The 21,910-nt window shown below is 46.6% G+C and overlaps 1 protein-coding gene across 2 annotated transcripts; it reads left to right on the forward strand.

Annotated features, from left to right (window-relative positions):
- The first annotated feature begins 650 nt into the window (after window positions 1–650).
- LOC133235459 (putative serine protease 42) lies at window positions 651–21,302 on the forward strand. Of its 2 annotated transcripts, none has more exons than XM_061396995.1 (5): window positions 651–901; window positions 17,258–17,414; window positions 17,766–18,028; window positions 18,932–19,092; window positions 20,590–21,302. In XM_061396995.1, the coding sequence occupies exons 1-5, from the start codon at window positions 799–801 to the stop codon at window positions 20,821–20,823; spliced, it is 918 nt and encodes a 305-aa protein (XP_061252979.1). In that variant the 5' UTR covers window positions 651–798; the 3' UTR covers window positions 20,824–21,302. The 2 variants fall into 2 exon arrangements, with proteins under 2 accessions (XP_061252979.1, XP_061252978.1); XM_061396994.1 differs by lacking the exon at window positions 651–901 and adding an exon at window positions 15,080–16,978.
- The last annotated feature ends 608 nt before the right edge of the window (window positions 21,303–21,910 follow it).

A 21,910-nucleotide genomic window follows, 5' to 3' on the forward strand; every position in this document is an offset into this window, starting at 1 on the left:
CCCCGGCATTGTGGGACACGATGGGCCGGCTCATCGCTGGTGCGCGCGCGCGGGCACACACACACACACACACACACACACGCACACAGACGGACACAGGCTGAGGGGCGGGGCACCTGGAGTCATAGCCATGTGTCACCCAGCCGGCCCTCTCCTCTCTCCCCTGCACTCAGGCTTCTTTTTTGTAAAATGAGGAGTATGTGCTGTGATGTGTGCAACTTATCATAGGCAATCTCTCCTGCGGGGACACACACACACACACACACAACTGCCGCCCTGGCTCACACCCAATCACACCCACATCACCCCCCCACACATCACACACACCCACCCACATCACACACACACACACACACACACACACACTGCCGCCGCCCCGGCTCACACCCACATCCCAGAGGAGCTCGGCTCCCGCCGCGCTCCCCCGGGGGGCCAGCGGCGCGGAGCTTCTGTATTCTGCTCCCTCCGCCGCGCCTGGAAACCGCAGCGGGCCGGCCGGGATGAGCTCACGCCGCCGCCGGCCGCCCAGGTCTAACGCGCTCCAGATGCCCGGCGGCCGGCGCCCTGAGCGTGGAGCACGGCCCTCTGGCGCCCCCTGCAGGGCCCGGCGGCTCGCAGCCGAGTGGGCGCCCGCGGGACGGGGGGCGGGGCTGCACCCGGAAGGGGCGGGGCTTAGCAACCCGCCCGCGTCTCTGGCGCTGCCGGCTCCCGGAGTTTGGAGCTGAGGTCCCGCTGCCGGGAAGCCTGTCACGTCTTCCTCGCGCGCGGTGTCAGGTCCCGGCCCCTGACCCAGCGGCCATGTGCTGGGTGGCAGTCCCCTTACCGGCTGCCTTCGCCAAGACGTGGGAAGCCAACCCCCACCTCACCCCCGTTCCTCAGGCCCGCCTGGACCCTCCGCCAGGTACCGCGGCTCTGGCCCCCGCGCGGCCCTGCCCACTCTTGTTCCTGTTGGAACAAACAGCCTAGTTTCTACTGGGAAAGCAGCAGGGGCCTGACCACCGCCTGTTTTTAATAAGGAGCTGGTATTTCCCCGAAATCGCGGCCCCGTGGCTGACCTCACGGGGATGACGGCTGGCGGTGGGCCAGCGGGCGGGGGAGCCGCCTCAGGGTGAGCCCCTGACGCCTGGCCTTGCAGAGAGGAGGCGTTCTGGTTTCCAGCCCCAGCCCAGCGGCTGGCTCATCCAAAAATCTGTCCCTCCGTCTGTCTGCCATGTTGTGCACCCCAGGCCAGTGCTGCCGGCGCCACTCCTCCTCAGCCCTGCCCAGGGTCCCGCTTCCCTCCTGCCTCCTTGTGTGGTCCTGGCAAAACGCTTAACCTCTGACCTCTCATTTCCTCCCCTGTAGGATGGGGCTGTTGTGGGATTAGAGAGAGGACCAGCAAGGGGGAGCAAATGGACCCCAGGAACAAGTAATTTCCAGGGGGCTGCAGGCGGGGACTCTCAAGAGCTAAGGGGCCAAGGGTCAAGTCTAGGTCTTCCTGGAGCGGAGTTGGGGAGGTAAAGGAAGGGCCTGCGGGGGAGATAAATAGGGCAGCACAGATGTCCTGATGGAATGAGAGTGTTCAGTGAAGGGCCAGCATAGACAGCTGAGGACACCCCCTGAGGGAAGGGTGTCAGGAAAGGCTTTGCAGAGGAGAAAGTGAAGAGTGAGGTGCAGTTAGTCAGGCTGAGAGATGGGGGCCCAGAATACTTAGGCAATGAAGAGGTGGGGTGGGGGCCAGAATGGAGAGTGGAATCAGACGGTTGGGTACCAGGCATCCCTGGCAGTGAGTAGGGACTCTGTTAGAGGCACTGGAGGGGGCGAGGGCCCCTGGGAACTGGTCCTGAAGCCCCGTCTGTAGCTGAGGGACAGAGAGAACCAGAGGAGGACACAGATTTCAGTGGAGGGACAGGAACCCTCTTGGGGGACAGGGAGAGGGGTTGTAGCAGGTGGATAGGTGAGCGATGGATGCATCTGGTGGCTGGAAGATTTGTTTGCTTTGGGGCTTACACTTTCTGGATGCTTGGGCCCCCGCTGAAAGGAACAACAGTAACACTAATACCGAGCAAAGCATGTGCCAGGCAGTGCTCTGATCTCTTACAGGTGCCTGATCTCAACTCTGCTCATTTCTCTTCCCCAGAGTTTTATTCATTCGTTCATTGATTTAACAGATGCTTATTGAGTGCCTGCTGTGTGCCAGTCCTGTTCTGGTGCTGGGACTCCAGCAGTGACAAGACAGATAGAAACCCTGTCCCCAGAAAGTTTACGTATGGAGGGGGAAGACAGCCCACATATACTGAGTAAAACATATAGTATTTCAAATTGTGAGAAGTGCCACAGAGAAAATTAGAGGATAAGGGGGATCAAGAGGGCGGAGAAGAGGGGCACACTTTTTGAGAGGGTGTCCTGGGAAAGCCTCAGTGAGGAGACATTTGCTGCTGCTGCTGCTGCTGCTGCTAAGTCGCTTCAGTCGTGTCCAACTCTGTGCGACCCCATAGACATCTGGCAGCCCACCAGGCTCCCCTGTCCCTGGGATTCTCCAGGCAAGAACACTGGAGTGGGTTGCCATTTCCTTCTCCAGTGCATGAAAGTGAAAAGTGAAAGTGAAGTCACTCAGTCGTGTCCGACTCTCAGTGACCCCATGGACTGCAGCCTACCAGGCTCCTCCATCCATGGGATTTTCCAGGCAAGAGTACTGGAGTAGGGTGCTATTGCCTTCTGAGTACACCCCAAATCTGGTTCACCACCTCTTAGCCAAGAATAGTTTTTCCAGAAGAGCATTTGCAATCATTTCCATGATAGGGAACACTAATTTTGATGTTATCCCCCTAAAGAATTCCATTCTTCTTAGTAGACCTGTATTACCCCAACCAAAACCAAAAGGAAAAAAAAAACCCAAAACAAACCCAGTACTCAGTTCTTCTGGTTGTGTATTAAATTTCATCAATATACATTTTGTGGAAATTCATTTTCTTTCTTGTTATCTAAGTACCTGCATACACTAGATTTTTGTCTCTCAACCCACAAAGCCTAAGATATTTACTATCTGGCCTTTTACAGGAAAAATTTACTGATCCTGGTATAGATCCAGGAGGTGAGGAAATAAGCTGTGTGATTATCTGGGGGCAAAGGGAACAGCCAGTGCAGAGGCTAGGAGGCAGGAGCCAGTGAGGCATATGGAAGAGGCCAGTAGGGTTGGAGCCCTGTGAATGAGGAAGAGAGAGGTAAGAAAGGGTCAGAGATACAAAAGAACTTACTTACAAAACAAATAGACTCACAGATTTAGAGAATGAACTTTCAGTTGCCAGGGAGAAGGATGGGGGAGAGGATCGGGAGTTTGGGATTGACATGTGCACACTGCTATATTTAAAATGGATAACCAACAAGGACCTACTATATAGCATGTGCAAGTCTGCTCACTGTTATGAGGCATCCTGGATGGGAGGGGAGTTTGTGGGCAGACTGGATAAATGTATATGGATGGCTGAGTCCTTTTGCTGTTCACCTGAAATTATCATAACTTTGTTAATTGGCTATATCCCAATACAAAATAAAAGTTAAAAAAATAAAAAGATCAGAGGAACACAGGCAGACGGTGCAAAGCCTTGTGCCAATTCCTAGGTATTAAAAGAAAAAAGTGTGTGGCTATCTTTAATGCAATATCTTTTTTTTTTCTATTACATTTTCTAATTTATTATTGCTACAGATAGCAAGTTATTGATTTTGTATATTGATCTTTTCTCCCAGCCCTCTTAGTTTGTTTTTGTATAGTTTTATTAATTTTTCAGGTGGTTTGTTTGGATTTGTTTTAGAAAGCAATTGTATCTTCTGCAAATGATGCGTTTTGATTTTCCTGTGTATAAATAGTTCAGCTTCTTCCATTCTTTCCCTCCCTGCACCCCCTCTGCTTTGCCTCCCTACTCTCTCCCCTTATGTCCTTCCTCTTCCCTCTCCACAATGCACAGGGTTTCAATTTCTTCACATCCTTACTGACACGTGTTATTTTCTGTGTTGTTGATTTCAGATTGTTTATTTTTAGCCATCGTAATGGGTATGAAGTAATATCTTGTGGTTTTGATTTGTATTTTCCTCATGATTAGTGATGTTGGGTAAAAGACATGATGTCTTTTCATGTGCTTACTGGCCATTTGTGTATCTTCTTTGGAAAAATGTCTACTCAATTTCTATGTTCATTTAAATTTATTTATTTTTAATTTTAATGGGAGGATAATTGCTTTACAAAGTTGTCTTGGTTTCTGCCATACAATAATGTGAATCAGCCATAAGTATGTGTGTATATATATATATATGTATATGTATATATATGTATATGTGTGTGTGTATATATATATATATATATACTGCCTCTTGAGCCTCCCTCCCACCCTCCCCATCCCACCACCTATGTTGATTTTTGGATTGGGTTGTTGGGGTTTTTGTCGTTGAGTTGTAGGAGTTCTTTATGTGTTTTGGATACTAATCCCATATCAGATATACGATTTACAAATATTTTCTCTCTTTCTGTGGACTATCTTTCAACCCTGCTAATAGTGTTCTTTGTAAACCAAAAGTTGTTTTGATGAAATCCAGTTTATTTGTTTTTTCTTTTGTGTCTGCGCTTTTGGAGTCATACCCAAGAAATCACCATCAAATCCAATCTCATGAAGATGTTTTCCTATGTTTTCTTTTAAGAGTTTTATAGTTTTACCTCTTACATTGAGGTCTTTGATTCATTTTGAGTTAATTTTTGTGTATTGTGTAAGGTAAGGGTCCAACTTCATTCTTTTGCCTGAGGATATACAGTCGTACCAGCGCAGTTTGTTGAAAATTCTATCCTCTTTTCACTGAACGTTCTTGACACCCTTGTTGAAAATCATTTGACTATATATGTGAGGTGTTTTTTTTTCTGAGCTCTCAGTTCTATCTTCCTATTCTTCAGTATAGGATGCCTTTCTGTTTAAATCTTTAATTTCCTTAAAGGAAGTTTTTGTAGCTTTCAGTATACTTTCACCTTCTTGGTTAAATGCATTTCTAAGTATTTTATTCTTTTTGATATAAATTGCAAGTGGACTTGTTTTTGTCATTTCCTTTTTTTAATCCTGATTTTATTTATTTTTAAAAATGAATTTTAGCAAGGTGTATTTTTAAGTGCAGTAAATTGCACATAGTTGACTAGCTTTGAGAGAGATATATTTGTAAAGCCACAATAATCAAGATGCAGAACAATTCCATCCCCTGTAAAAGTGCCCTTGTGTCCCTTCACAGTTCATTCTTCCCTCTGCCCCTGGCCCAAGGCAACCACTGCTCTGCTTCCTGTCACTAGTATTTGGCTTTTGTTGTTTTTACTGGGCCATTTGTCTTCTTACAGAGTTGTACGAATTCTTCATGTATTCTGGATACAAATATTTTGTCCTATAGATGTACTGCAAATATTTTCTTTCAATCTCTGCCTTGAATTTTTCATTCTTTCAACAGTAGTTTTCAAAGAACAGAGTTCTTTAATGTTGATAAAGTCCAATTTATCAATTTTTCTTCTATCAGTTGTTTCTGTGTCTACTTCACAAAGGGGCTTCCCCTGTGGCTCAGTAGGTAAAGAATCTGCCTGCAATGCAGGAAACACAGGAGACACAGGTTCAGTCTCTGGGTGGGAAAGATCCCCTGGAGAAGGGAATGGCAATGCTCTCCAGCATTCTTGCCTGGAGAACCCATGGACAGAGGAGCCTGGCGGACTACAGTCCATGGGGTCGCAAAGAGTCAGACATGAATGAGTGACTAAGCACGCATTACATCACAAAAGTATTTGCCTACTTCAAGGTTACACAGATTTTGCCCTTATAATTTTTTCTAGGAGTATGAAAATTTTTATTTCTTTATTTTTGGCTGTGTTAGATTTTTGTTGCTGTTCGGGCTTTCTCTAGTTGAGCTTTGAGGACTTCTCATCGCGGTGGCTTCTCTTGTTGCTGAGCACAGGCTCTAGGGGGCACGGGCTTCAGTAGCTGCAGCACGTGGGCTCAGTAGTTATGGCACACGGGCTTAGTTGCTCCGCAGCATGTGGGATCTTCCCAGATCAGGGATCCAACCCGTGTCTCCTACATTGGCAGGTGGATTCTTTACCATTGAGCCACCGGGGAAGCCCTAGGAGTTTTCAGTTTGATATTTAAGCTGTCATTGATTTCTGGTTAATATTTGGTTTAATTTCCTTGTTGATTGTTCACTATTAGTGTATAGAAATGTGACAGATCTTTGCATGTTGATTTTATATCCTGCAACTTTTCTGAATTCATTTGTTATCTCTATTAGGGTTTTTCTTTGTGTGGAAACTTTAGGGACTTCTATATATAAGATCATGTGAACAGAGATGATTTTACTTTTGCCTGTCCAGTTTGGGTGCCTTTATTTTGCCTAATTGCCTGGCTAGAACCTTCAATACTATGTTGAATAGAAGTGGTGGAAGTGGGAATCCTTGTCTGGTTCCTGATCTTAGGGGAAAAGCTTTAGGTCTTTTGCCATTAAGTATGGTGTTCATAGTGGGTTTTTCTCTTTTATATATAATTTTATGTATGTATCTTATTTCTGGCTGGGCTGGGTCTTCACTGCTGCGCGGGCTTTCTCTGGTTGCAGTGAGTGGGGCTCCTCTCCAGTTGCAGTGCTCGGGCTTCTCATTGAGGTGGCTTCTCCTGTTGTGAGGCACAGGCTCTAGGCATGCGCGCTTCAGTAGCTGCGGCACACGGGCTCAATAGTTGTGACTCCTGGGCCTAGAGCACAGGCTCAGCAGTCGTGTCACACAGGCTTAGTTGCTCCATGGCATGTGGGATCTTCCTGGACCAGGGATTGAACCTATGTCTCCTGCATTGGTAGGCGAATTCTTTACCACTGAGCCACCAGGAAAGCCCCTCATTGTGGCTTTTTCATATATGGCCTTCATCATATTGAGGAGGTTTCTTCCTATTCTTAGTTTACTCCTTTTTTTTGATCATAAAAGAGTATTGAAAAGTGAAAGTGAAGTCGCTCAGTCGTGTCAGACTCTTTGCAACCCCATGGACTGTAGCCCACTTGGATCCCCCATCCATGGAATTTTCTAGGCAAGAGTACTGGAGTGGGTTGCCATTTCCTTCTCCAGGGGATCTTCTTGACCTGGGAGTCGAACCTGGGTCTCCCGCATTGCAGGGAGACACTTTACTGTCTGAGCCACCAGGGAATCCCAAAGAAAGGAATGTTCTTGCCTCAGTTGAGATGACATGTATGTATGTATGTGTGTGCATGCTTCTTTTGTTTTTCTTCTCTGAACATATTTAAAATAACTATTTTGAAGCCTTTGTCTACTATGTTCAACACATGGGGTCCCTAAAAGATAGTTTCTGTTATCTGCTTGTTTTCCTATGTATTGGTTAAACTTTCGTGTATCTTTTGTTGATAAAAAAAATTAATCAGTCAGTCTAAGAAAGAAATGGAAACTTTTGTTTGAGCCAATTTGAGGATTATAATCCAGGAGACAGTCTTTCAGAAAGTTCTCCGGACTGTGTTGTTCTGCCTCTTAGAGGTCATTGCACAGTTATATAAGATTTGAGACAAAGGTTTATGCACAGAGTCACATATTGACAATTTACGTAGTCCAGTAAGGTTAGAGGGTTACTGCGACCTCTTACAGGATTGAGAAAGGAATGTTATCTCCTAAGGAGTTACCTTCTGGTGTCAGGAGGAAATTGCTTTTGTTTTGGTGAGTAGGCATTCCCGTGTCTTCTAATGGACTTAGTTATATGATGCAGATACACAGTGCATGCTAAAGATGAGGGGGTAGTGGCTCAAACAGGCGGAGAAAGAAGTTTATGTTTAAAATTTTATTTCATCCCTTTGTATGCTTTGTAATTTTTTCATTGAATAGCAGACATCACAGATAATGTAGTACAAACCTGGATACTGATTGTGATCATTTGTTTACCCTGGTTACCGTGGATTGTGATCATTTGTCTGTTTGTTTAGTATTTGTGTGAGATAATTTTGTGAAGTCTCTTTCCCTCTCAGTTTGCAGCCTCTGATATCCCTGCTCATGTTTTTTTTTTTTTCCTTATTTTTATTTTGTAGCCTGGCTTCCTAGTGTTAACTCGTGGATCAGCATAAGCCTCTTATTGGTCACTGGTTGTGTGTAAGCCCCTTTGGTTAGTTTTATTTTCACTGTTTACCTTTGGAAATGTGTGCATGTCTTGGAGACTGTTTTCACCGTTTAGGGAATTTACTTTTCCCCCACATGTTCATCTGATGACTAGAAACTTGGAAATTCCCTGTCCATTCATTCCTAAAAGATACAGCCTTTGGTATGTGCACTGCCTCTCAGCCAACTATGGATGAGTGTGATTTTATTTTTAAGCTGGGCTTTTTAGGAGTTGCCTCTGGGTCAGAAAAGCTCATTGTGCAGGCTGTGCTTTGATCCGTTGAACTAGCAAGGGTTCTGCCCTCTGCTGATAGATCTGTGTTTGGTTTGGGAAGCACATTTATATTTGCTCTACTTCGTGCCCTTATGTTTTGTATCATTTTATTTATTATTTTGGCTGTTCTAGGTCTTAGTTGGAGAAGGCAATGGCACCCCACTCCAGTACTCTTGCCTGGAAAATCCCATGGACAGAGGAGCCTGGTGGGCTGCAGTCCATGGGGTCGCTAGGATCAGACACGACTGAGCGACTTCACTTTCACTTTTCTCTTTCATGCATTGGAGAAGGAAATGGCAACCCACTCCAGTGTTCTTGCCAGGAGAATCCCAGGGACGGGGAAGCCTGGTGGGCTGCCGTCTATGGGGTTGCACAGAATCGGACACGACTGAAGCGACTTAGCAGCAGCAGCAGCAGCAGCAGGTCTTAGTTGCTGCACGAAGTTTTCCCTAGTTGCCGCAAGGGGGCGCTACTCTTTAGTTGTGGTGCTTGGGCTTCTCATTGCGGTGGCTTCTCTTGTTGAGGAGTATGGGCTCTAGGGTGCGTGGGCTCAGTAATTGCGGCTTCCCGGCTCTAGAGCACAAACTCAGTAGTTGTGGCGCAGGGGCTTAGTTGCTTCGCAGCCTGTGGGGTCTTCCCAGATCAGGGATCGAACCTGTGTCTCCTGCATTGTCAGGCAGATTATTTACCACTGAGCCACCAGGGAAACCCCTAATTCCTGCTCTTATTGTTCCTGAGTTGGCATAGCCTAGCACATACGCAGTGTTTTTGGACCCCCCCCCCCCCCCCCGCCCCCCGGGGATGAGTGTGCTTCCAGGAGAACTCTTCTTGGCCACCTCTTTCACTGGTTTTCTCTTTTCAACTTCTGGTTAATCTGCTGTTAATCTGTCACTAGCATCATGGAGCTACTGCCGCTCTCTTAAGTGCTCACCAGGAAGATGTCTTTTGTTCTTAACAACTCCATTAGGCATGAGTTTCTCCACCCTTTGTTCCAGATAATAAATTCAGTTATTTCAACCAGAGTCACAGAGCCTGTTCTCCTGGGCAGGATGTTTGAGCTATTGCAGCAGAGCTAGGGAAGTGGATGGCAGCCTGCTTCTCTTGGAGTGAAACTCCTGTTCCAGGAGTGGGCACTGGAGAGTGAGATGGTATCTCCCTTGCTCCAGCTTGGAACCTCTGCTCTGGGAGGGAACTGGGAGGGGGCCATTGAAGACTTGGGATTCTTAGCCTGCTCTGCCTGGACTAGAGCCTCTGCTCTGAGCAGGAATTAAGTGAGGGAAGGAAGGTTTTCTTAGTCGTGCCTGCTAGAATAGAGCTTCTGCAGTTGGTCTTGGGAGAGTGAAAGACACAGCTATCTACTTCTGAGTGAAACCATAGTTGGGAGAGAGGGAGACCCAGTTGACTTGGCCACTTGCCCAGAGCACAGTTCCATAATATGAAGCTAAGGAGTGGGGATAGGAGCTGGTCATGGCTCACATACCACAGACTCTTGCCAAGAACTCTTCGTTCTCACCAAGATTTTTTAGATTTTCTTGCATAAATATTTCTCAATTTTCTGTGTCCTCTCAGGCCAATTTCCAGAGAACTTAGTTATTTTTTAAATAATTTTCACCAGCTATAAATAGCTTGCTCTCTAAAGAGAGAATCAATCAAGTTCCTCACGCAGCCATTCTGGAAGTACAAAATTAAAGTTTTAATATCTGTCTAAACATTTTGCAATTTTCTAGATATTTTTATATTATTGGTTTCTAGCTTAATACTGTTATAATCTGAAGACATATTTTGTACAATTTTAATTCTTTTGAATTTGCTGCCATTTGTTTAATGGCCCATAATATGCTGTATTTTGGTGTATTCTACATGTGCACTCAAAAAAAGATATATTCTGTTGTTGTTAGGATAGAGTATTCTATAAATGTCAATTAGGTCTAATTCACTGATAGTGTTTTGCAGATCTTATATATGCCTACTAATTCTCTGTATACTTTTTCTATCAATTATGAAAGACATGTTAAAGTTCCAAATTCTAATTGTGGTCATAATATCTTTTTTTTTTTGCCCTTGCTCTGTAAATTTTGGAGATTTGTTACTAGCTCCATTTAGGATCCTAACATATTTAGATTTTATTACTATGCAATTAATGTCTTTATTTATCCCTGACAATATTCTTTGTTCTGATGTTGACTTTACCTGATAGTAATCTAGCCATTTCTTCTTTCGATTAATATTTGCATTATGTATTATATTCTATACTTTCCCCTATAACCTGTCTATATTTAATGTGGATAAATAGTTGTGCTTTAAAAAAAAATCTCTACAGTCTGTCTTAATTCATATAATATGACATGAACATGAATTAATAAAACTACTAATGTAATCTAATAGATTCATTTACCTTTGGTGTAAGTACTGTTATTGTTGGATTAAAATCTACCAGCTTGCTTGTTTTTTCTATTTCTCCTGTCTCTTCTTTCTCTTTTCCTCTCTTTCCCCTTCTCTTTACATCGATGGAGTCTTTTTTGTGATTCTATTTTTCCCTCACTATTGTCTTCATGCTCTGCTCAATCACTCAGTCGTGTCCGCCTCTTTCCAACCCCATGGACTGTAGCCAGTGAGGCTCCTCTGTCCATGGAATTTTTCAGGCAAGAATCCTGAGTGGATTGCCATTTCCTCCTCTAGGGAATCTTCTGGAACCATGTATCAAATCCGTGTTCCCTGCATTGCAGGCAGATTTTTACCTCTGAGCCATCAGGGAAGGCCCACTGTTGTCTTACTTGCAGTATTTACCTTTTTTGGTTTCCCTTGAGTTTACAGTGAGTATCTTGAGATGAGTCCTCTTCTTTCAAATACTGGTATTCGTTTCTCAGGTAGTGCAAGTGCCTTGTGACAGTGTTTCCCAATCCTCGATTAGTTTTGTGTCGTTGTCTGTGTGTGTGTGTGTGTGTGTGTGCTGCTGCTCAGTTGTGTCCAGTTCTTTGCGACCCTATGGACGGTAGCTCACCAGGGTTCTCTGTCCATGGACTTTTCCAGGGAAGAATACTGGAGTGGGTTGCCATTTCCTACTCCAGGGGACCTTCCCGACCAAGGGATTGAGCCCGTGTTTCCTGTCTCCTGCATTGGCAGCTGCATTCTTTAACATTGTGCCACCTGGGAAGCCCATTATTATCTATATTGTGGTAAATCACTTTGATGATAAGTAACATTTTTTGAATCACAAGTTGTATTAGCTACTTTATAAAGTCCCTGTGCTGTCCAAAGCTAAAACAAGATGTAAGACAGGCATTTCCACGCACATTTGCAGTAGATATATTTTCTGAGCTTTCTGTTACTGTTCCAGAGGCAGTTTTTGTACCTTAATGTCAGTGCAAAGGAGATTTACATATTTCAAAAATCTACTTAACATGGTGGTTGAGTGGCTTCCACCTAAACTTCAATGAAGTGATTAATTTGCAATGTAATGACAGGATAAAAGGCAAATGACTGGAGAAGAATCCAAAAGAACTCAACAAATACCTTTCAAGTGAAGATTTTTTTGCTTCAAGCCATATGTTCGTGGGTTAATAGCATTTGGTGACACTTCTCCGCATGAAATGTACTCTTAAAGATGAGATGTATAGGGACTTCCTTGGTGGTCCAGTGGTTAAGACTCTGCACTTCCAATACAGGGGGGCGAGTCTGATCCTTACTTGGGGAAGTTCGGTAAGATCCCATATGCCATGTGGCAAAAAAAAAAAAAAAAAACGATGAAACACATAAAATATCATTGTAGTTCACCATTAATAGAAAATTTGCAATTGGTTTTTCTGTCTTAAAATGAATTAATTTAGCTTTGGTTGCACTGCATCTTCATTGCTGCACATAGGCTTTCTCCAGTTGTGCCGAGTGGGCTTCTCAGTGCAGTGGCTTCTTGTGGAGCATGGGGTTTAGGGCTCATTATTTTTGGGTTTGCTGAATTTCAACATCAACTGAATTAAGAGATTCATCAGCACTCTTATGAAAAAGTTAGGCCATAGATTTGGGAGTGAGACCCTGAAAATTTACAAGGGGGTATACATTTGGATAGATTTAGGACACCCTGACGCCCAGCCACATTGAGCCTCTCTTGCTAACAGAAACAGCACCTCCTCCCATTTGATAAGGCTGGTCTCTCTGCCTTACAGACACTGTAATGACCTCATGTGAGTAAATTACATAATAAGGGCACACCAGTTCTCTGCCATCATGGTCAACAAAAGAGTCCGAAATGCAGTACTTGGATGCAATCTCAAAAACGACAGAATCATCTCTCTTCGTTTCCAAGGCAAACCATTCAATGTCACAGTAATCCAAGTCTGTGCCCCAACCAGTAACACTGAAGAAGCTGAAGTTGAACGGTTCTGTGAAGACCTACAAGACCTTTTAGAACTAACACCCAAAAAAGATGTCCTTTTCATTATAGGGGACTGGAATGCAAAAGTAGGAAGTCAAGAAACACCTGGAGTAACAGGCAAATTTGGCCTTGGAATACAGAATGAAGCAGGGCAAAGACTAATAGAGTTTTGCCAAGAAAATGCACTGGTCATAGCAAACACCCTCTTCCAACAACACAAGAGAAGACTCTACACATTGACATCACCAGATGGTCAATACTGAAATCAGATTGATTATATTCTTTGCAGCCAAAGATGGAGAAGCTCTATACAGTCAACAAAAACAAGACCAGGAGCTGACTGTGGCTCAGATTATGAACTCCTTATTGGCAAATTCAGACTTAAATTGAAGAAAGTAGGGAAAACCACTAGACCATGCAGGTATGACCTAAATCAAATCCCTTATGATTATACAGTGGAAGTGAGAAATAGATTTAAGGGACTAGATCTGATAGATAGAGTGCCTGATGAACTATGGACGGAGGTTTGTGACATTGTACAGGAGACAGGGATCAAGACCATCCCCATGGAAAAGAAATGCAAAAAAGCAAAATGGCTGTCTGAGGAGGCCTTAAAAATAGCTGTGAAAAGAAGAGAAGCGAAAAGCAAAGGAGAAAAGGAAAGATATAAGCATCTGAATGCAGAGTTCCAAAGAATAGCAAGAGAAGAAAGCCTTCCTCAGCGATCAATGTAAAGAAATAGAAGGAAACAACAGAATGGGAAAGACTAGAGATCTCTTCAAGAAAATTAGAGATACCAAGGGAACATTTCATGCAAAGATGGGCTCGATAAAGGACAGAAATGGTATGGACCTAAGAGAAGCAGAAGATATTAAGAAGAGGTGGCAAGCATACACAGAAGAACTGTACAAAAAAGATCTTCATGACCAAGATAATCATGATGGTGTAATCACTCATCTAGAGCCAGACATCCTGGAATGTGAAGTCAAGTGGGCCTTAGGAAGCATCACTACAAACAAAGCTAGTGGAGGTGATGGAATTCCAGTTGAGCTATTTCAGATCCTGAAAGATGATGCTGTAAAAGTGCTGCACTCAATATGCCAGCAAATTTGGAAAACTCAGCAGTGGCCACAGAACTGGAAAAGGTCAGTTTTCATTCCAATCCCAAAGAAAGGCAATGCCAAAGAATGCTCAAACTACCGCACAATTGCACTCATCTCACACACTAGTAAAGTAATGCTCAAAATTCTCCAAGCCAGGCTTCAGCAGTACGTGAACCGTGAACTTCCAGATGTTCAAGCTGGTTTTAGAAAAGGCAGAGGAACCAGAGGTCAAATTGCCAACATCTGCTGGATCATGGAAAAAGCAAGAGAGTTCCAGAAAAACATCTATTTCTACTTTATTGACTATGCAAAAGCCTTTGACTGTGTGAATCACAATAAACTGTGGAAAATTCTGAAACAGATGGGAATACCAGACCACCTGACCTGCCTCTTGAGAAACCTATATGCAGGTCAGGAAGCAACAGTTAGAACTGGACATGGAACAACAGACTGGTTCCAAATAGGAAAAGGAGTACATCAAGACTGTATATTGTTGCCCTGCTTATATAACTTATACGCAGAGTACATCATGAGAAACACTAGGCTGGAAGAAGCACAAGCTGGAATTAAGATTGCCAGGAGAAATATCAATAACCTCAGATATGCAGATGACACCACCCTTATGGCAGAAAGTGAAGAGGAACTAAAAAGGCTCTTGATGAAAGTGAAAGAGGAGAGTGAAAAAGTTGGCTTAAAGCTCAACATTCAGAAAACGAAGATCATGGCATCCGGTCCCATCACTTCATGGGAAATAGATGGGGAAACAGTGGAAACGGTGTCAGACTTTATTTTTTGGGGCTCCAAAATCACTGCAAATGGTGACTGCAGCCATGAAATTAAAAGACGCTTACTCCTTGGAAGGAAAGTTATGACCAACCTAGATAGCATATTCAAAAGCAGAGACATTACTTTGCCAACAAAGGTCTGTCTAGTCAAGGCTATGGTTTTTCCAGTGGTCACGTATGGATGTGAGAGTTGGACTGTAAAGAAATCTGAGCGCCGAAGAATTGATGCTTTTGAACTGTGATGTTGGAGAAGACTCTTGAGAGTCCCTTGGACTGCAAGGAGATCCAACCAGTCCATTCTGAAGATCAGCCCTGGGTGTTCATTGGAAGGACTGATGTTGAAGCTGAAACTCCAATACTTTGGCCACCTCACTCGAAGAGTTTACTCATTGGAAAAGACTCTGATGCTGGGAGGGATTGGGGGCAGGAGGAGAAGGGGACGAGAGAGGATGAGATGGCTGGATGGCATCACTGAGTTGATGGACATGAGTGAGTGAACTCCGGGAGTTGGTGATGGACAGGGAGGCCTGGCGTGCTGTGATTCATGGGGTCGCAAAGAGTCGGACACGACTGAGCGACTGAACTGAACTGAATTCTCTCCCTATACCACCTAGTCTTCACTGCTTCTAGACCTAATAACTAGTGTAAGATCCCAGCATGTTCTAGGATAGGGGCAAAGTATAACCCAGGCTAGAAGGCTTCCTTACAAAAAGAACTGCAAGATTTTGCTGATCTACATGGGAACAAACAAGGGTATATGGATACGACTGGATTTGAGGGATTCTTGATTGGGTAGGGTTGGGGCCAAATTTATGAAGAGTGCACTTGCTAGAAATTTGGAATTCAGTTTGGTGGTTCAGGCAAGTAGGAATGCTTCTATGGATACCTGTTTATTGGGTTGTCTTAAACCTGAATGCAGTAGTAGACTGTACAAAAGGAAGTTGATATGCCAGAAATTTCCTGGCTTAATGTAGAGAGAAATGCAGAGAAAGAGGAATTTAGATAATAACCCCGTCAACAAGACATTGAAAATAAATTGTGAGAGGAACACCCACATGCTCAAAAACATTGTAACTGGCAATCCTCTTTTGGCTGGGGAAAAGTGGGAAGTACTGAAACTCAAACATTAGTATTGTTTTCCCCCTGACTTGGACAGGAATAATGAAACCCAGAGAGGCAGAGGCCTGGTAGAAGCATTTAAGCAACAAAGACAAATAGATATCAGGGACATAGAGCTAATAAGAATGGATTGACCCACAGGTATCTTTGCTGGAGGCTCATTTTAAAAGGTATCCATCCTCATGATGGAAAAAGCTATGGCAGCCAGGTCCTTTGCCCAGCCCACTTCATCTGCAGTCCCCCTACCTCCAAGTCTAGGTGTGGTGAATGAGCCGTGCCTTGAGAAACTGTTATGGAGAATTAGGGCTCCTCAGCAAATTCCTAGACTGCCCATCCTCACCAGCTCCAGGCCAGGTACCACACCAAGAAGGGCAGGGGTGTCAGGAAGCACCTGCCTTTAAATTGTTGTTGTTCACTCGCTAAGTGATGTCCAACTCCTTGCGACCCCATGGACTACAGCATGCCAGGCCTCCCTCCCTCACTGTCTCCCAGAGTTCGCCCAAGTTCATGTCCCTTGAATAGGTGATGCCATCCAACCACCCATCCTCTGTTGCCCTCCTCTCCTTTTGTCTTCAGTCTTTCCCGGCATCAGGGTCTTTTCCAGTGAGTCAGTTGTTTGCATCAGGTGGCCAAAATATTGGAGCTTCAGCTTCAGCAGCAGCCCTTCCAATGAGTATTCAGTGTTGATTTCCCTTAGAATTGACTGGTTTGATCTCCTTGTTGTCCAAGGGACTCTCAAGAGTCTTCTCCAGCACCACAATTCAAAAACATTAAATTGGCAGGCCCCTAGCAAGGACAGTCTCCTCAGATGGACTCTAACCCTTCGGTCTTGGGCTGATTTCTGGGTGGAGACTGTCTCGGATGAGGATCTGAGAGCGAGAGCGTGAGTGCGCTCTCAGGCCGGCTTGCAGCGGCGAGATGCGCCGTGGTCCCCATGCTGCTACTCAGCCGCCGGCCGCGAGGGGGCGCCGCAGAGCGCGGAGGCTATCGTGGAGCCCATGGCGTCCCTGGGCGGCCCCCACACCCTCCTGGTCTGGCTTCTGCTCCTTCAACCCTGGCTCACGGAGGCCTCGGAGGATGGGTCGGCTACGTCCTTGCCCCCTCCAGCTCCCTCGGGAGGCGACGCGAAGAACCGCACGGTGGCCCAGCCACCCCCCAGAGGCGCTTCCGAAGTCCCCAAGTTGGTGGAGTTTAGCTTAGGTGACTCTCAGCGTTGGGCGTCCGGAGGGGCGGGCTGAGGCGCCAGGGTGGGAGCTGCTGCTCCTCAGGAGCTTGGGAGGATTGGGGTCTGAATCAGCGCAGCCCTGCTGTGGAACCCAAGGCGGGGGGGTGAGCCTCGTGTGCGGATCCAAGGCCTGCGGGTTTGGAAGCGCTGCCCTGGAGCCTAAGAGGACATGGCCTTCTTGGCTGTATCGGAGGCTCCCGGGGGTCAGGGCCTGTTTCTCAGAGGTTCTCCTTGCCACCCTGTCCTCACCCCAGCGTGCGGCCAAGTGTTCCTGAAAATCTTGGGAGGACACGACAGCGAGGAAGGGAAGTGGCCCTGGCAGGTGAGCCTGAGGGTCCGTAACAGACATGTGTGCGGAGCTTCCCTCGTCACAGAGAGGTGGGTGCTGACTGCAGGCCACTGTATTTTAAGGTGAGTAATGACAGTGGAGATGCCAGAGTCCTGCCCTCCTCAGACACCCTTTAGTTTCTATTGCCCTGCAAGTTGATAGAAAACCCAAACCAAACCAAACCAAAGCCCGCACAATCAAAATGGGAGAGATTCTGCATTTTGGTAGTCTTGTTACCAGGAATGCTAATTTGATGATCAAATCCAGTTGTAGCAAATCCATTTTGAAAGTCATTAGGAGGGGATTTTGGGGATAGGGGCATGGAGAGAGTGGTGAGGGAGGTTGGGGCCAGATTGGGAAACAGCTGATGTGTGTGGAAAGGCACAAAGGATGCTTCCCAGGGTCTCTATGAGGGACATGTCCTCTTCCCACAGCCGTTACCAGTACAGTGTCATGATGGGAGATCGGAAACTCCAGGGTACATTATCAGGGTTGGTGGTCCCTGTCAGCCGCGTCGTCGTTCACCCTCAGTTCTCAACAAGTGGAACCGTTAAAAATGACCTTGCTCTTCTCCGGCTCCGCTACCCTGTAAATTTCACTGGCGTTATCCAGCCTATATGCATCCCTGAGAAGACTTTCCGCGTGCAAGCTGGGACCAGGTGCTGGGTGACCGGATGGGGAAGGAAGCAAGAATTTGGTGAGACGGTGAGGAGGTAGTAACCTTGGGTAGAGGGGGGCAGCCTTATCCCTGGAGTAAGCAACAGCACTAAAGTGGTGGGGTGGGAGAGGCTACCACCTGTCGGGTGGGTAAGGGAGCAGCCAGGTTAATGGTTCCCAAATGGCTGGAGCCCAGAAACTGATTGAAATCTTTTGTTGCAACACAAATATTTGATGCCAGCCATTTATGAAAGGCACCAGTCCTGGGAACCAGAGCTGTCCTCTGAAGAAAAAATACATGGGCGAAATCTCCTGCAGATTTGTGGGGAAGTGTGCCTGACTGGTTTGGGGGTATTTTTAGGTTCCTTGGGGACAGAACCGGATGCTCTGGAGTTCTCTCCGGGGTTAACTCTTCAGGATGTGATGAGTTGTCTGCCAGTCAGAGCTGTCTGTTGCTGGAAGTACTTGCCTTGGTGTGTAGGGAACTTTCTGTCCTTGGGCGTCTTGGCAGAGCCAGAAGACCCCTGTTGCTGAGGCTATAGGGCCTCTTATCTCTGGAAAGAGCCTGGATTGTTGCTTTCGGGTGCTCCTTGTCTGAGCATCTGTGATTCTGCTTTAAAGTAAAGGCATTTTGCCGATGTATGCGATGCCTTTCATGATTACTATTGATACGCAGAGTGGCAGATGCTTGGTTATCATTTCTCAGAATGGTCAGGCTTGCCTCTTCCTGTCCTGATCTGTTCTTCCTTATTTTGTTGTGGATTTGGTTCCTACCTTCTCTTCTCCCCTTGCCAGCTTGGGGCTTCAGTTTCTTCCATTGTCAGATGGGGACAATGACCTCTATAATGCCTTCTTCGGTGGGGAGGTGGGATTCAAGGTGTTTGGGGGCTTATCACTCACCTGTGCAGATCTACCACCTGCCGAGTTTCTTCTTTGTTTGTAGAAGGCCCACTTGTGTCTGAAGTTCTCCAGGAGATCGACCAATATATCATGTACTATGAAAAATGTAATGGGCTGCTCCAGATGGCCCTACGAACAGATAAGGATTTAGTACAAGAAGGAGTGATCTGCGGCTATAATAGTATAGGAAAAGATTCTTGTCAGGTAAGTTCATGGGTCCCTTGCCACGTCTGTATCCTTCTTCCCCAGTGACAGGGCCTGGGTTATTTCCCACCTTATCTTTCAGCCTTTACTTAAGGAGATTCAGGGGAGAACCCCTCATGATACCCATGAGCCGGCCTGGCCTGTTTCTCCAATAGGGAGGAGCCCTACATCCTGGGGGTGCTGCCAGGATGCAGTGAAGTTGGGGGTGATGATGATAATCATGTAGTTCCTGTAATTGAGTTCTTTCTGTGGGCACTTCTGTGCCAGTTTCAGCATTCACCCACATTAGCTCAGTCTCCCAGCTCACAACCCAGCCACCTAGACATTATACATCTTATTATACAGATGTGGGCCCTCCAGAGACAGAAGTTCCAGGGCCTCTGGGAGTGCCTGTAGGAGCCCTGGGCCCACAGCATCCCCTCTGCCCTGAGCAGCTTCCTGAGCAGGGGACAGGTCTCAGAGGATGAGTGTTTGGATCCTGGCAAGAGGAGAACATCACTGTGGGAGAGGGAGCAGTGAGTTCGAGGCTCAAGGTCTGAAGCACCGGTCATGTTTAGGGAATGGGTTTCCGGTCTGGAGCAATGAGGAGGCCAGTATGGCCAGAGTAGGGGCTGGAGTCAGAATGTGTGGCCTGCAGTGCTGTGCTGCGCTTCTTGGTCCTGTCCAGGCAGGCCTGTAGGCCGGGAGTTTGTTTTCTCCATGTGGGCAATGGTGCTGAGCCCCAGGCAGGACCTGGGCTCATGGAGGGGTGGAGGGGATCTGAAGCACATTGTCATCAGTTCTTGGTAACCAATTGCATGTGAGGATGGGAGTGAGGGAGAGCTTGAAGAGGACTCTGAGTTTCTGACTGAGCTGGTTGGTGGGGGGCACCAGAGCAGTTTTGGAAAAGGATGTGCAGTGTTTGCATGAGCTGGGATGAGTATGTGGGATGTCTTGAGAGTGTAGCTTAATATATGGAGTCAGCTGGCTGTATGGTCAGGAGCTCTAGAGAAACTTAGGCTAGGTGTACGGATTAAGGGGCTCAGAGCAGAGGTCGTATTTGAAGTGTTTAACAACCACTGTAGTATAGGAGGGCTTCCCTGGTGGCTCAGTGGTAGAGAATCTGTGTGCAGTGCAGCAGCCGCAGGAGACCTGGGTTCGATCCCTGGGTTGGGAAGATCCCTTGGAGGAGAGCATGGCAACCCACCCCAGTATTCTTGCCTGGAGAGTCTCATGGACAGAGGAGCCTGGCGGGCTCGAAGAGCTGGACATGACTAAAGCAACTCAGCACACATGCACGTAGTGTAGGAAATGACCAGTCATAATGTCTTCAGAGGATACTAAAATTTTCCAGTTGACTTTTCAGTCCTCAGTTCTTACCATCACGGAAATCTGGGCCTGGGAGATGTCTGGGGAAGGCTCTCAGATACCCGTCTCTCAGTGTCTTGCTGTGCAGTCAGCCTGCCCTGATGTGGGTGCTCTTCCATTCCTGAAGTTTGATTTCTTTCTCTTTTTCAGGGAGATTCTGGGGGCCCTCTGGTCTGTCAGTACAGTACCACATGGGTCCAGGTAGGGATTGTGAGCTGGGGTGTTGGCTGTGGTCGTAACAATACGCCTGGAGTTTACACCGAAACTGCTCTCTACGCTAAGTGGCTGGTTGCAGTGGTGAACAAGGCTGCCTCTTTGTATCCAGTGGTGCTCCTCCTGTTGCTGTGTGTGGTGTTGCCCCTGGGCCTCCTGGTGACCCTGTGATCACCCTGGTCCACACTCCCCCCTGTTTCTGAGTCTCACACCTAGCCCTGCCTCTGACCTCCCACTCCTACTTTAGTGCCAATTCCTGAATTCCATTTGGTATCCACTGATCTTGTGGAGATTCACATGACAGAGAGCTGGCAGCAAGAAGCCCTGGAAGTTTCCCTGCCTCATCCATGTCTACCCCTTGGCCGTGCTCTGCTTGCCAGGAAGGAGTGGGTGAAAACATCCCAGCTGGATGGACAGCGATCTGCCAGGTGGACATGATGCTTCATCCACATCATGGGGAACATCTGGCAAAGAAGAGACATCGTCACTGGTGAAGCAGTGTTAGATCTGACACTTTTATCAAACCGGTCTGTGTGGTGATTGTAGGGAGAGAGCAAGGAGGCCCTACCATGTCTTCATGTGACTCAGTTATCTAGGTTTGGAAAAGGTCCCCTGCTCCCCAGTGTAGATCCACCTGTGAGTATCTGCCTCTGCCACACAAGCCCTCCGGGGGCAACCCAGTCTTGGAACCCCCTTCCCAGGGCTCCAGTGGCCACATCCAGGCTCACCCCAAGTTGTGTTGAAGTATTACAGAGTGTGGAGACTTCTGATGTCAACCCAATAAATGTTTGGAGAATCATGTGTGTGTTCTGCATCTGTACTGGTCTGGGGTCACTGAAGAGAACTTATCTCACATTTAGCTTAGGAAAGTATTCATGGTCTTTTAAAGCCCTGGAGTGAAGTGATTTGATGTGATGTGAGTGGACAGATGGCTTTAGAAGTTGGGTCCTGCTTCTGTGTCCCTCATAGCCATTAGCATCTCTGCAGGGACCTTTGCAGGTGAGTTTGCTAGCCACTGTATCTGGGAAGGAGGGAGTGAGAGAGAAGCCTGGAAGCCGGAGAGGGGTCAGGGCATTATGCCTAAACATCACCCCACTTTTCTGTGTGATTCTGTTGCTCCCCTTCTAGGTTTATGGAGCCTGGAGCACCAGACTGCCTTGGCCAGGCTATGGAGAACAGCACTGAGACTCAGGGAGGGGACAGTTTGGGTCGCTTACTGGGGTTCAGACGGTAAAGAATCTGGCCGCAATGCAGGAGA

The sequence above is a fragment of the Bos javanicus genome, chromosome 22 (genome assembly GCF_032452875.1).
Source record: "Bos javanicus breed banteng chromosome 22, ARS-OSU_banteng_1.0, whole genome shotgun sequence".
Lineage (NCBI taxonomy): Eukaryota > Metazoa > Chordata > Mammalia > Artiodactyla > Bovidae > Bos > Bos javanicus.

What these genes read in the sequence shown, in the direction of transcription:
- LOC133235459 (XM_061396994.1), top strand. Translation starts at nt 16,777, where the DNA reads ATGGCGTCCCTGGGCGGCCCCCACACCCTCCTGGTCTGGCTTCTGCTC. An exon ending in GTTGGTGGAGTTTAGCTTAG is followed by an intron (nt 16,979 to 17,257) that starts GTGACTCTCAGC and finishes TCCTCACCCCAG; the next exon opens with CGTGCGGCCAAGTGTTCCTG. An exon ending in GCAGGCCACTGTATTTTAAG is followed by an intron (nt 17,415 to 17,765) that starts GTGAGTAATGAC and finishes CTCTTCCCACAG; the next exon opens with CCGTTACCAGTACAGTGTCA.